This window comes from Lepidochelys kempii, chromosome 8, assembly GCF_965140285.1.
Source record: "Lepidochelys kempii isolate rLepKem1 chromosome 8, rLepKem1.hap1, whole genome shotgun sequence".
NCBI classification, from domain to species: domain Eukaryota; kingdom Metazoa; phylum Chordata; order Testudines; family Cheloniidae; genus Lepidochelys; species Lepidochelys kempii.
The window spans coordinates 629,201-641,881 of NC_136387.1; the positions used below are offsets into that span (position 1 = coordinate 629,201).

A 12,681-nucleotide genomic window follows, 5' to 3' on the forward strand; every position below is an offset into this window, starting at 1 on the left:
GGGCAGTAGTAAGTACCAGCAGGGAAGTCACCGTGAGCTGGAAGGCCCAGTATTACAATGGCAGCTGCAGTGCCCGGGTGCCTGCAAGTAACGCCCCTGCAGCCCTAAGCATGCGCGGAAATGCTGTGTGCCTAGAAGCCGGAAAGCCACTGGAGGCTAAGGAAACGATTGCTCTGCACTCAGCAGTGGCAGGCCCAGAAGCCCCAGCTGTACACACTGCATCCCATGCAGATGGTGGGGCAGGCAGGAAAGGGGTGCATAAATAATGAAAATGTTTGAGGATCAGTGTGTCCCTAGAAAACATGTTACTTGGGAAAGAGCTATTCAGGCTAAGAACACAGCAAAGGGAAAACAGAGGGATTTGTCACAAGACTAATTTTAAGTTAGTCCTGTGAATAAACGCTCAAAGACTAGATCATCCCGCTTGTAACAAAAAGTGAGTCTGAACGATTACTAAGTATGATGGCTCTGACATGCCAAGCAGCAGAATGTACACAAAAGATGCCGAAAGAAAGGCACAGAGCATGTGACTGAATACCATAGTGAAATCAGCAAGGCAAAAGGTCACAGAAATTAAAATTGGGCGAGGACAGAAAAATGGAAGCAGAAAATGACGTCAGTGATTTGGAAACCAGCATGAGTAAAAGAAATGGCCAGGATTCAGGCACTTGGTCAATGATTTAAAGCCCATTCAGACTTCATCTTCAGTGCTGTGATATTTTGCCCCATCTATGCTTTAAAAGGAAGGCTGGGTGTGTCAGGGGACTGACTGGTTGCCAGTCTTTTATGCATCCAGGGGTATGACAGCCGCAGAGAGGCTGTATACACACAGAGAGCCACTAGGTCTGGCATATTTCACTACTTTCTCTAGTGTTGTAGCTTCAAAGTAAAAACTGACCACAAATCACTGATTGCAATACACATAAAGAGACTTGAAAAGCATCACCAAGGATACTGAACCCTGAGGGGGGATCCAATCACACTTCAAAGCTGTGAAAGGCTATTATAAACAGGACAGGGATCAGTTCTCCATGTCCACTGAAGGTAGGACCACAAGAAATGTCATAATCTGCAGCAAGGGAGATTTAGGTTAGATATTAGGAAAAACTTCCTAACTAGGCTTTGTGAGAAGGTTGTGGAATCCCCAGCATTGGGGGGTTTTAAAACCAGGTTGGACAAACACCTGCCAGGAATGGTCCAGATTTACTTGGGCCTCTCTCAATGCAGGGGGCTAGACTTGATGGCCTCAAAGTCCCTTCCAGCCCCACATTTCTCTGATCACATTTCTCAATTAGCAGCTATAGGACAGACAAAAGACGACTAAGGAGTCTGGGAAAGTGAGGCAAAGCCTACCCCACTTAAACACAAAGATTGGAGAGAGAGTGGCAAGATGGGCACTGGCCAGTCAAAGCAGCAGCGACCAAAGAAGAGTCACCTTAGATTCAGTGAGTACAGTCAAAGCAAAATCTTACCCCGGAATTGTAAGCATCTGCCATGATACCCAACAATGTGGCCACGACAAGTGAAGTGAGAGCAGACACAAGATGGAAACAAGCCACAAACTGACCATGAGGTGGACCAGCCTTACAGACCAGGGCTTGCCCAAAGAGAGGTTGCAGATGGGGAAGACTGCTGAAATGCCCTCAGGGACAGAGTGAGACGTATTAAGTGTTAAAGCAACCTGAAGGTGGTTAAATCAGTACTGTATTGGTTATAGTTTAAAGATAACAGTGTTTTAGTTCAGTAAAGAGATCTAAAAGAGGGACCACATGCTATAGAATAAGTTCTCCAGGACGGCTAGCCATGCCACACTCCTGTACACTTTATCCAGTCTTTGGTTTCCCCGTGATCCCTCCGGCTGGGGAAGAACCAAAGGAGCCTAGGACAGGGCAGTCACAGTAGAACGTTTGTTACCTGGTTCTGTTTAGAATAAAAGGTTTATCTCAACACTGGTCTGCTTGTCATAAAGCTGCTACCCCACCCCCAGACTTAGTGTCCTGGAGCCCCCATGTGCCCCCTCCCATTCTGTCTCCTTACACCCCCTCTACATGCCCCCCACCTCACCCCTCCATTTTTCAGATCTAACAGCAGCTCTTCCCCCTCACTTCTGTGCCCTATTTCATAGGCTGATGCAGGGGAGGCGGGAGAACAGTCCCAGAGGGACAGCTAGCCCCAGCCCCCACATCAGAAAGCGGGTCCCCTCTTACAGTGGGGTTCATGTCATCTTTGGGCCCAAGCTGTTAAGGACCCAGCCCTCCTTTCTCCCAAGGCGCTCAGAGAGCAAGGGGGAAAGACTAACAGGCTTTATTTTCTGGAATTTATAAAATGGCTCCAGGCAGCTCCCGCTTTAATATTTACAATGCAAAAAATATCAGTAAATGCACAAGGGACTGTACAGCATGGCCATTGCACTGGCAGAGGGCTAGGAATGCTCCCGTAGCCATGTTTGAGGCCAGGAGGGGCTCTGCCTATTACTGAGCAGAAAGACAGCTGCCCAGCAGGCCAGACCGACAGGACGGGAGCACAGAGTGAGCAGGGCAGCGTAAGCCAGATCACTAGGAGAGCACACACTGAGGCCTCCCGGAGCTCACCGCAGCAAGCACGTCACACTGCTGCTCTGTCCATTTCAGCTCCCTTTCTCAGGCGGCGGTCAGGCTCAGGCCCACTGCTCTGGACTTTGCCCTAGCTCTGCAGGAGAAAGGGACCCCAATGGGGCTGCAGTGGACAGAGCTGCTCTCAGACCCACAGCCTAAGAGGCAGCCCACGACCTGCTGTGGGCAGCACCACCGCCTCTCGCACTGCGAGGGTGGGACAGGCCACCTAAGGGGAAGAGCAGTGACCTGTTGCCACAGCCCTTCCAACCACACCAGCGTCAGAAGATGATGCGCTTCCCATCAGCTGGGTTCTGCTCCATGGGGCAGTAGGGACACTTCAGCCTGAGGAGAGGTCCAGAGACAAAGGCATCAGGTGGGAAGGCCGGGGAACACAGAGAAAATGGTAGCGCTTTGGGGCACTGCAGGGCCGACGGCAGCAGAAGTCTGCCCCTCCCGTCAGAGCCCAGTCCGCAAGGCTCAGTCTAAGGAAGGCCTGGCATCCCCCAGGGGCACAGGGTTGGCCATGGGCAGGCAGCAGCACTGCGTGTGCACCCTACTTCCCAGCACCAGAGATAACAAGCCCTGCTCATCAGCATCCACGGCACCCAGCCCGTTCAGGCTCACTGCAACCTGCAGCACCGAGCTGCAGGAGAGCAGGGGGGCTGGGGAAGGTGACCTGGCCCAGACTAGCACAAGGCCAGCCAGGAACCCTGGCGGTACAGGGCACAGGCCAAGGGATCTTCAGAGCACTCACACTCCCATGGCACCAGGCTGCATCACACAAAGTGATGCCAGGCGAAGGCCCAGCCTGCGGGACAGGGGCTGCAGGGCAGAGGTGGGTCAGGGTCCACGGGTGAGCGTCAAGAAACCAAACTTACTTCCCCCCATTGATGAGCTTGTTGAGCGCGTCCCGGGAGATGACATGCCCGCAGATGAGTTTGATAGGCGGATTGGAGTCAGTTGTCTGCTGGCGAAGGATGGGGCAGGCAAACACTGAGTGGTACCAGCACTTCATGCCCAGCTCAATTTCAATCTGCCAAGAGAGCACAGGGAGGTCAGCCCCACTGCCCCACCCCACCCCGCCGCCCCACGAGATGACACTTACAGGCAGCTCATCCTTGTGGCTCCAGACACCTGTGCACTGTCTCTGCTCAATCACTGCCTTGATGTTCATCAGCACGGGCAGTGCCACACATCCGGACGCAAAGCTGCATGAGAGGGAGACGCCTTAGAACTTGGTGGTACTGCTAAGGGGGGCCCCACAGGCCCTGGCCTGGGGCTTACCTGACACTGAGAGGGGATTCCACCGAGAGTCCCAGCAAGGCACAGGCGTCGCGGGTGAAGGTCTCGCAGATCTCTGTCCAATGCCGGGCATCCAGCAGGTGGCAGTACGGGGAGTTCTCAATGCCCAGAGGCAGGTACACAAGGCTGCCCATCATGACCTGGATCTCTGAACAAAACAACACCCTGGTTGGCCTCAAGAAGCAACGTAGCCACAACCCCCCACCCTGTCCTATCAGTGCCCCCAGTACGGGGCTAGTGATGGGGCCCCCTGTAGCCTGGGAACAGGGCTACCCAGTGGACAGTTCCGTGCCCCACTCGGGAGGCCAGTGGCAGGGCCCCATCTGGCACAGTCTCACCTCGCTGGTGCAGGCGGGCAAAGGGCTGGAAGTGGCGAGCGTAGCTCAGGGCCTCCAGCTGCTTGTCAGGGCCGCCAGCCAGGAGCCGGATGAAGTGGAGACGATGCAGCTTGAATTCCAGGGAGCTGTTCAGCTCCAGCAGATGCTGCCTCTTTGAGATTGCCCAGCTGGATAGGAAAGAACAGGGGGCAGCTAAGTCCTGACTGTCTGGGGAAGGTGGGCCAGGACAGCCAGGAAGTTCTCGCTGATGCCCAACCTGACAAGACGAGGGTGGGGTTGTTCCCATTCCTGGAGACTGTTCTGTGTGAAATGCCCCTGGCCGGGCTGGCCTAGAGGGCTCCTTTCCCTCCAGTGTCTGTAATTCCAGGGACTACCCAGGTAGCACCAGAGTCAGCTGGGGTGAAAAAAGGAACATAAGTGGCTCATGGGCAAGAGGGTGTGTGTCAGGCCCTGCACATGGCGCTGCCCCAGGAGGGCTGGTTGGGGTGTTAAGGAGCATTGTGCTTGTAGGCCTCATTCTGACTGGGATGCAAGGTGCAAGGAGCATGCTCCAGCAGGCAGGGTGAGTGCGATCATCACATGTTAGCTGGGGTGCACCGTGCTCCCTCTTGACCAGCCAAAGCACCTCATACCCCAACCCAGACTCGGTGCATGAGTCAAGCAGAAGGGGAGGGGCCACTTTCAGTAAGGATGCGGAGGCTATGGGCAAGGAGGAGCACTGGGATGCTCAGCGCTCCCAGATGATTGGTTCTTACTCCAGAGCTGGACGCAGGTCCTGCTTGTGCAGCGCTTCCAGGATCCGGTTCAGCTCCAAGAACGGCTGCTTGAAGTCCAAGTCCACATTCAGGGTGGACTCCTGTGGAGAATGAGAGCCAGTGGTCACATCCCACCAGCCTCTTGGGGAGGGCGGCATACAGCAGGCAGCACCGGGGCGGAGGGGTGGTGCCAGGAGAGGCTCCCCAGCCAGAGATGGGCGAGGTTTCCTACCCTGCATGATGGAGAGAGGCCCTCCTCCTTGGAGCACAGAACACATGCAGGGGAGCAGCAGACTTGGCAGCCGCAATTCGGTCCCTGCAGAGCTGGGGAGGGCCTCATACCAACGGGCCTGGGTTGGCTAGAGGTGCTGGCCTGGAGCGAACCTTGCCAGGGGCAAATGCTGAGTAAGGCCCACTCATCAGAGAGCAGGCCCACAACACTGCTGGTGCCCCTGCCCCAGGGAGGCCACGCCCTCCCTCACACAATGCTGCTGTGTGGCAAGCTAGGACCAGTGTTGTTACCAGCAGCCCTGGTACCTGGGACAGCTCCTCTGCCACGCTCAGCATGCCCTGCTGGTACAAGTGCTCCACAATCGCCATCTGCAGAATCTGCTGCTGCTGCTGCTTCTCCCGCGACTCCCACACCGAATCTGAGACCACGCTGCAGAGCTCGGCATCGAAGTTCTGGGAAATGAATGAGAGGAGTCAGTGGTGCCCCTGAGAATGAGGGGATGCCCCCCCCCCATCTATCACCTTCCGGCCTGATCACATGCTCACAAACAAACCCCCTGCAACTTCCTGCAAAGCCACCCCACAACAGCACACTCCCACCCAAACCACTACAGCCCCTGCACTGAGCTGCTTTCAGTTGGCTGACTGGATCACAGCCTCAGAGCCACATCATCTCATTTCTGAGTGGCATAGTAGTAGAAGGTCGTGACACTCTGTACCTCAAAGCAGCATCCTGGACCCCCCATATACACCCCATCATATAAGTATGATCTATTTCATACAAAGTATGTCATGTAAGGAGTCATATGAAAGGTCATGATCTGCAGAAACCCACTGTTCTGTCCAAATATGTATGCTGTTATTGTGTGTGAAGTTGTGAGATTTTGCTATATGGTTTTTACTGAAATATGTTGCTAGTTCTCTAGTGACAAAAAAGGAGATGATCCCCACCCAGGAGGGTGTTAAGTGTCCTTTAAACAGCAGAGGAGTTGTAAACAAGGGATTTACAATGCAGTAAGAGGGCTGCACAAGCATCACACAAAGGGGGATTGCTCAACTCTGTGACTCAGCAAAGCCCACCTGGGCTAATGTTTTCCAGGCACATGGACTGAGGATATAAAATAGAGGACAGTGGACTCATGCTTTGGCCTTTCTCCTCCCCCACCTATGCTGGAAGCAACAAGAACACAGGGAAGACAAAGACTTGAACTGAGGAGACTGGTCCCAGGCTTAAAGAGGAAGCCTATGTATTAAGAAATATCACCTACTTGCAACATCCAGTGGGGTGAGACAAACTGCTTGATCCAAATACTGCCTAATGTAATAAGGTTTAAGATTTAGACTGCACACTTAACTTTTATTTCCTTTGGTAACTATCTCTGACCTTTTGTGGCTACCACTTCTAATCACTTAAAATCTCTCTGTAGTTAATAAATCTGTTTTATATTTTACCTAAAGCAGTGTGTTTTAATTGAAGTGCTTTGTAAATCTCAGCTCAGTTTACAAAGGCTAGTGACTGTCCTCTCCACATCGAGGGAGGGGCAGACTGGGTAGTAAACATACGCTGGTCAGGCTTCTAATCAGGGCAAGACGGAACAGCTTTGGGGTGCAAGGCTGGGGGCTTGGAAGATTTGCTGGTACCTTTCTCCATGTGATTCATGAGTAGTTCAGGGAGCATTCATGCAATTTAGCTAGGCGTGGTGTCCACATGCTGTTAGGGTACTGAGTGATAACAGCGCCCGAAGGGGTTTGCTGCTTTTCACTAGCAAAGCATTGTGAGAGACAGCCCAGTCTGGAGAGCTAAGGGGGCACAGCAGTACCCCAGTTCCAAGTTGTACCCTGGGGAGTCCTTCACAGAGGTGAAATGTGAGCTCCTTAGGGCCAAGAACACGTCAGAACAGGAGGGCCCCAATCCTGACTGCAGCACATAAAACAGGCATGAACCCACAGGAGCAGGAGGCATTCAGGACCACAGAAAGCCCAACACCATGAGAACTGGCTCCCACCATGATGCCACTGGGCACCAGCAGATGAGGGAGACCTTGGGGGATATCTTCTCCCCATACTCCAGCCTGCAGAGGGCCAAAGAACCAATGGGAGTGAAAGCCATCACTAAGGCAGGGATTCCCATCTGGGCCCCCAGGTCCAACCCCTGGATCCTAGACAAAAGGGGGTACTCACCCTATCAATGGCTTTGCCCACCCTGGAGACACTGCTGTGAATATCTTTATGGTCCGAGGCCAGTTTCTGCACCGTGTCCTTGATCTTTCGACAGCACTGGGCCATCATCAGGGAGAGTGTGGCAGACAGCGGTGCCCCCTGCAGGGCTGCAGCAGAAAGGGTCTTCAGACCTAGCTGCGGGGACTAGCCAGGAGCCTATTCCAGGAAGTGCAAGTCCCTTACTGCGAAGGCTTTGCACCAGAAAAGCAGCAGCTTTGAGCTACATCTGCCAAACACTGCACCATGCACCAGAACTCCCCCTCCCCTGCCAGAACAATAAGCCACTAGGCTAGGCTTCAGTGTGACTTCTGTTTAACTAAGCACCACTCTAATCCACCATGAAGTTTGGGCAACTGCTCCCCGCTGCAGGACTGGGGTCAGGAGCAGCCTGAGCGTCCGAGGGCCAGATAACGCAGGACTGATTGGGAGCAGCTGGAAATGGCTGGTGCAGCCGAGGACTTTGACCAGTGCTGGTCCAGAGCAACAGCCTCAGATACTCAGTATCACCCTCTGCAGGCAGATGCCTCGCAAGCTCACACCCTGACAGAAAGCTCTGCCAGGATTTCACCCCCCAAGAGCTGGTGTGTCCCCGCACTGGCCTACAGCCACCCCAGCCAGAAGCGGGGCTGAGCCACAGCGCTGTCTGCTCAGCAGATGGAAGTGGAGGTCAGTCTCCATCCATAGATCTGTGGTCAGCGACCACCCCACCTGGACCCGGCGCTCTGCCCCTGAGCACCATGCTACGGTTTGGGAACAGGCCCGGCTGCAGGAGGAGCACAGTGCTGCGTCACTGCCTCACTCCAGCGGGCTGGCTGGTACCTGTGCTGCTGAGCTCCTGGCGCAGTTGGCTCACGTAACAGAGCAGCTCCTCCAGGCTCCGCTCACAGTGCTGCCCATAGCTCAGGAACTTGTGCAGCACTTTGTCCAGCTCTCGCTCCACACAGGCGCACAGCTCCATCATCCGACGGACCCTACAGGGAGAAGCACAACACACAGGCGTGAGGCTCCATCATCCGACGGACCCCACGGGGGGAAGCACACGGCGCAGGCGCGAGGCTCCATCATCCGACGGAGCCCACGGGAGGAAGCGCACGGCGCAGGCGCGAGGCTCCATCATCCGACGGAGCCCACGGGAGGAAGCGCACGGCGCAGGCGCGAGGCTCCATCATCCGACGGACCCCACGGGGGGAAGCGCACGGCGCAGGCGCGAGGCTCCATCATCCGACGGAGCCCATGGGGGGGGAGCGCACGGCACAGGCGCACTGCTCCATCATCCGACGGACCCCACGGGGGGGAGCACACGGCGCAGGCGCGAGGCTCCATCATCCGACGGACCCCACGGGGCGGGAGCGCACGGCGCAGGCGCGAGGCTCCATCACCCGATGAACCCCACGGGGGGGAGCGCACTGCACAGGCGCACTGCTCCATCATCCGACGGAGCCCACGGGGGGGAGCGCACAGCGCAGGCGCGAGGCTCCATCATCCGACGGACCCCACAGGGGGGAGCACACGGCGCAGGCGCGAGGCTCCATCATCCGACGGACCCCACGGGGGGGAAGCACACGGCGCAGGCGCGAGGCTCCATCATCCGACGGACCCCACGGGGGGGAAGCACACGGCGCAGGCGCGAGGCTCCATCATCCGACGGACCCCACGGGGGGGAGCACACGGCGCAGGCGCGAGGCTCCATCATCCGACGGACCCCACGGGGCGGGAGCGCACGGCGCAGGCGCGAGGCTCCATCACCCGATGAACCCCACGGGGGGGAGCGCACTGCACAGGCGCGAGGCTCCATCATCCGACGGAGCCCACGGGGGGGAGCGCACAGCGCAGGCGCGAGGCTCCATCATCCGACGGACCCCACAGGGGGGAGCACACGGCGCAGGCGCGAGGCTCCATCATCCGACGGACCCCACGGGGGGGAAGCACACGGCGCAGGCGCGAGGCTCCATCATCCGACGGACCCCACGGGGGGGAAGCACACGGCGCAGGCGCGAGGCTCCATCATCCGACGGAGCCCACAGGGGGAAGCGCACAGCGCAGGCGCGAGGCTCCATCATCCGACGGACCCCACAGGGGGGAGCACACGGCGCAGGCGCGAGGCTCCATCATCCGACGGACCCCACGGGGGGGAGCGCACAGCGCAGGCGCGAGGCTCCATCATCCGACGGACCCCACAGGGGGGAGCACACGGCGCAGGCGCGAGGCTCCATCATCCGACGGACCCCACGGGGGGGAAGCACACGGCGCAGGCGCGAGGCTCCATCATCCGACGGACCCCACGGGGGGGAAGCACACGGCGCAGGCGCGAGGCTCCATCATCCGACGGAGCCCACGGGGGGAAGCGCACCACCACCAAGCGCGCGCCCCCCGCCGCCGCCGGCCCCCACTGCCAGGCCCCCGTCAGCACGCGCTGCCCCGCCCAGACCCCGCCGAGCGGGGGGCTCCAGCGCCGAGGCCCGCCGGGCCCGGCCCGCTCCGCTCACCCGGCGCCTGGGCAGCTTCAGCGCTTCCGGCAGCTGCCGAGTGCGGGGGCCGGACTGTCCCACTGCGCGGCGGGATCCCCCTCCCCGGGAGGCGAGCAGTGGTAGGTTCCTACGGCAGCCGGCGTGGGAGGGGGCGAGACTGGCCCATTCCTACGGGAGGGGCTCACCTAGCGACCGGCCCTCTGTCTCCCGAGCTTGGTACCGCCCGTCCACAGTGCGGGCAAACCATCCTCGCCGGGCGGGGGGAAGGGGAGGGCGCTGGAACGTACCATTTCCCGGGTGTCTAACCCGAGAGTCCGGGCGCCCAAGCTGCAGCGAAGCGCACGGCTCCTGGCGGGGGCGGGCAAGGGGTGGAGGGAACCGTGCCGGGGGGGGTCAGTGCTGGGGGGGTCAGTGCTGGGGGCAGGGAACGGTGCCGGGGGGGTCAGTGCTGGGGGGAGGGAACCGTGCCGGGGGGGGTCAGTGCTGGGGGCAGGGAACGGTGCCGGGGGGGTCAGTGCTGGGGGGAGGGAACCGTGCCGGGGGGGTCAGTGCTGGGGGGGGGGTCAGTGCTGGGGGCAGGGAACGGTGCCGGGGGGGGTCAGTGCTGGGGGGAGGGAACCGTGCCGGGGGGGGTCAGTGCTGGGGGGGTCAGTGCTGGGGGCAGGGAACGGTGCCGGGGGGGTCAGTGCTGGGGGGAGGGAACCGTGCCGGGGGGGGTCAGTGCTGGGGGGGTCAGTGCTGGGGGCAGGGAACCGTGCCGGGGGGGGTCAGTGCTGGGGGGGTCAGTGCTGGGGGCAGGGAACGGTGCCGGGGGGGTCAGTGCTGGGGGGAGGGAACCGTGCCGGGGGGGGTCAGTGCTGGGGGGGTCAGTGCTGGGGGCAGGGAACGGTGCCGGGGGGGGTTTCAGTCCTGGGGGCAGGGAACCGTGCCGGGGGGGGTCAGTGCTGGGGGCAGGGAATGGTGCCGGGGGGGTCAGTGTTGGGGGGAGGGAACCGTGCCGGGGGGGGGTCAGTGCTGGGGGGAGGGAATGGTGCCGGTGGGGGGGGGGTCAGTGCTGGGGGGGTTTCAGTCCTGGTGGCAGGGAATGGTGTGGGGGGGGGTCAGTGTTGGGGGGAGGGAACCGTGCCGGGGGGGGTTCAGTGTTGGGGGGAGGGAATGGTGCCGGTGGGGGGTGTTCAGTGTTGGGGGAGAGAACGGGGAAGGGGAGGGGTCAGTGCTGGGGGCAGGGAACCGTGCCGGGTGGGGTCAATGTTGGGGGGAGGGAACAGCGGAGGGGAGGGGAGGGATCAGTGCTGGGGGGAGGGTATCAAGGCCCAGACCAGCTCTGCTCCTGGGGAGGGAACAAAACCTGGTGGGTCAGCAACCTCGCAGGGAACCCATAATACCATTTGCGATCTCATGCCCTTCGTCCTGGCCCCACCAGCCCCAAAGGTGCCCACTCCCCCCGGTGCTCCCTGCCTCATGCCCACAGCACAGGTGCTGCAGCTGCACTCTGGGGCTCCTGCCTCGTGCCAGGCCCTGGGGAAGGGTGAGACAGTGACCAGCGTTCCCTGGGCCCAGGTGAACACAGGAGCTGGTAAGGGGCCCAGGATTCTGCAGTGGGCCTAGCCCTCAGCTCAGAGCTTTAGGCTGCCAGGCCAACCCAAGGAAACACTTCTGGCTTCTCTGGAGGCATGCACAACTTGAGCAGTGCTGCGCATACCATGGTCTGAGCACCAGCCCAATGAGGGGCCCCGGGGCCAGCCCTGACCCTCCCGGCCAGGAGCAGACAGGGAGTGGCATATGCAGATCTGGATCTGTTTTCAGAGAGGAGACATGCAGCATCCAGGAGAGAGCAGGTTAGGACCTCACATTTCCACTGGCTATAACCCTACCTGAGGGGGAAAGGGAGTTGTACAGGAGCTAGATGGGGGTGTAACTAGGAGTGAGGGGCTGGAATCAGGCAATGGAGCTGGCAGGCTGAATAGCAGGAAAAACTGCCCCTGCACTTGATCAAACTCCTGCAGCACCAGCCTGTTTCAGTTAACTTTGGACCGAGCCCTGGAGAAGGTACTGCTGCCCTGGCCACACCAGCTGGATGCTTGGGTCAAAGAGAGATGGTGGTAGCATGAGGGTGTCTGCACCGGCTAGAAGCATGTGGAGGAAGGGCTGGCGTAGCCTGAGGGTCCCAAGCAAGGGCAAGCTGCTCTGCAGTGCTGTTGGAGAAGGGCCTCTGCAGGAGGGCCACCATCTCTCACAGAGGGTGAATCAATGTTGTGGAATTCAGTAAACCGGTTTCACCACCAACCCAATAATCTAAACACTCGATTCTTCCTGAGACGCCACAACTCTGCCCTGTGGCATCTACAGCAGGAGCTTGGTTTCTGGCTTCCCTGCCAAGTTTTGGTGCCGCCCTCTCCTACGTCCCACCTCACCTCCCCACGGCTCTAATTGCTGGGTGTAAACCTGCTGCAAGGATCAGAGCCCGGCACCCCAGAGCCCTGGCCTGATGTGGGCACCAGCAAACAAATGAGATTTCGACAGCCAGCTGGCCCAGAACAGCAAACCTTCAACAGATCCCGAGGTCCAGCTCCTGCTCCCTAAAGCCAAGCCCCACTGGGCTAGCCGCTGGGAGCCCTGCTCTGTGTGCACACAGCCTCAGTCACTGCAGGGCCAAGCCAGGTCTATGGCATAGACAGGGGCCAAGCACCACCATGACAAGAGGTGATTTAAAAGGAGACCCTGGCCAGTGGTTGAGGGTACTAGAGCTGTTGGCATCTTGTGTATTTCAGTT

General features: G+C 59.0%; 1 protein-coding gene across 4 annotated transcripts; it reads right to left on the reverse strand.

The window, feature by feature from the left end:
• Positions 1–2,289: 2,289 nt before the first annotated feature.
• On the reverse strand, positions 2,290–10,171 carry RMND5B (required for meiotic nuclear division 5 homolog B). Of its 4 annotated transcripts, none has more exons than XM_073355053.1 (10): positions 10,094–10,171; positions 8,260–8,411; positions 7,402–7,547; positions 5,527–5,673; positions 4,990–5,090; positions 4,235–4,401; positions 3,879–4,044; positions 3,700–3,802; positions 3,473–3,627; positions 2,290–2,936 (listed from the first exon to the last, which is right to left on the reverse strand). In XM_073355053.1, the coding sequence occupies exons 1-10, from the start codon at positions 10,153–10,155 to the stop codon at positions 2,873–2,875; spliced, it is 1,263 nt and encodes a 420-aa protein (XP_073211154.1). In that variant the 5' UTR covers positions 10,156–10,171; the 3' UTR covers positions 2,290–2,872. The 4 variants fall into 4 exon arrangements, with proteins under 4 accessions (XP_073211154.1, XP_073211155.1, XP_073211153.1 ...); XM_073355054.1 differs by lacking the exon at positions 10,094–10,171 and adding an exon at positions 9,927–10,084; XM_073355052.1 differs by having other exon boundaries at positions 3,473–3,802.
• Between the last annotated feature and the right edge of the window lie 2,510 nt (positions 10,172–12,681).

What these genes read in the sequence shown, in the direction of transcription:
- RMND5B (XM_073355052.1), bottom strand. Translation starts at nt 10,155, where the DNA reads ATGGTTTGCCCGCACTGTGGACGGGCGGTACCAAGCTCGGGAGACAGA. An exon ending in CCAGGAGCTCAGCAGCACAG is followed by an intron (nt 7,548 to 8,259) that starts GTACCAGCCAGC and finishes TTTCTGCTGCAG; the next exon opens with CCCTGCAGGGGGCACCGCTG. An exon ending in AAGCTCATCAATGGGGGGAA is followed by an intron (nt 2,937 to 3,472) that starts GTAAGTTTGGTT and finishes ACCTCTCCTCAG; the next exon opens with GCTGAAGTGTCCCTACTGCC.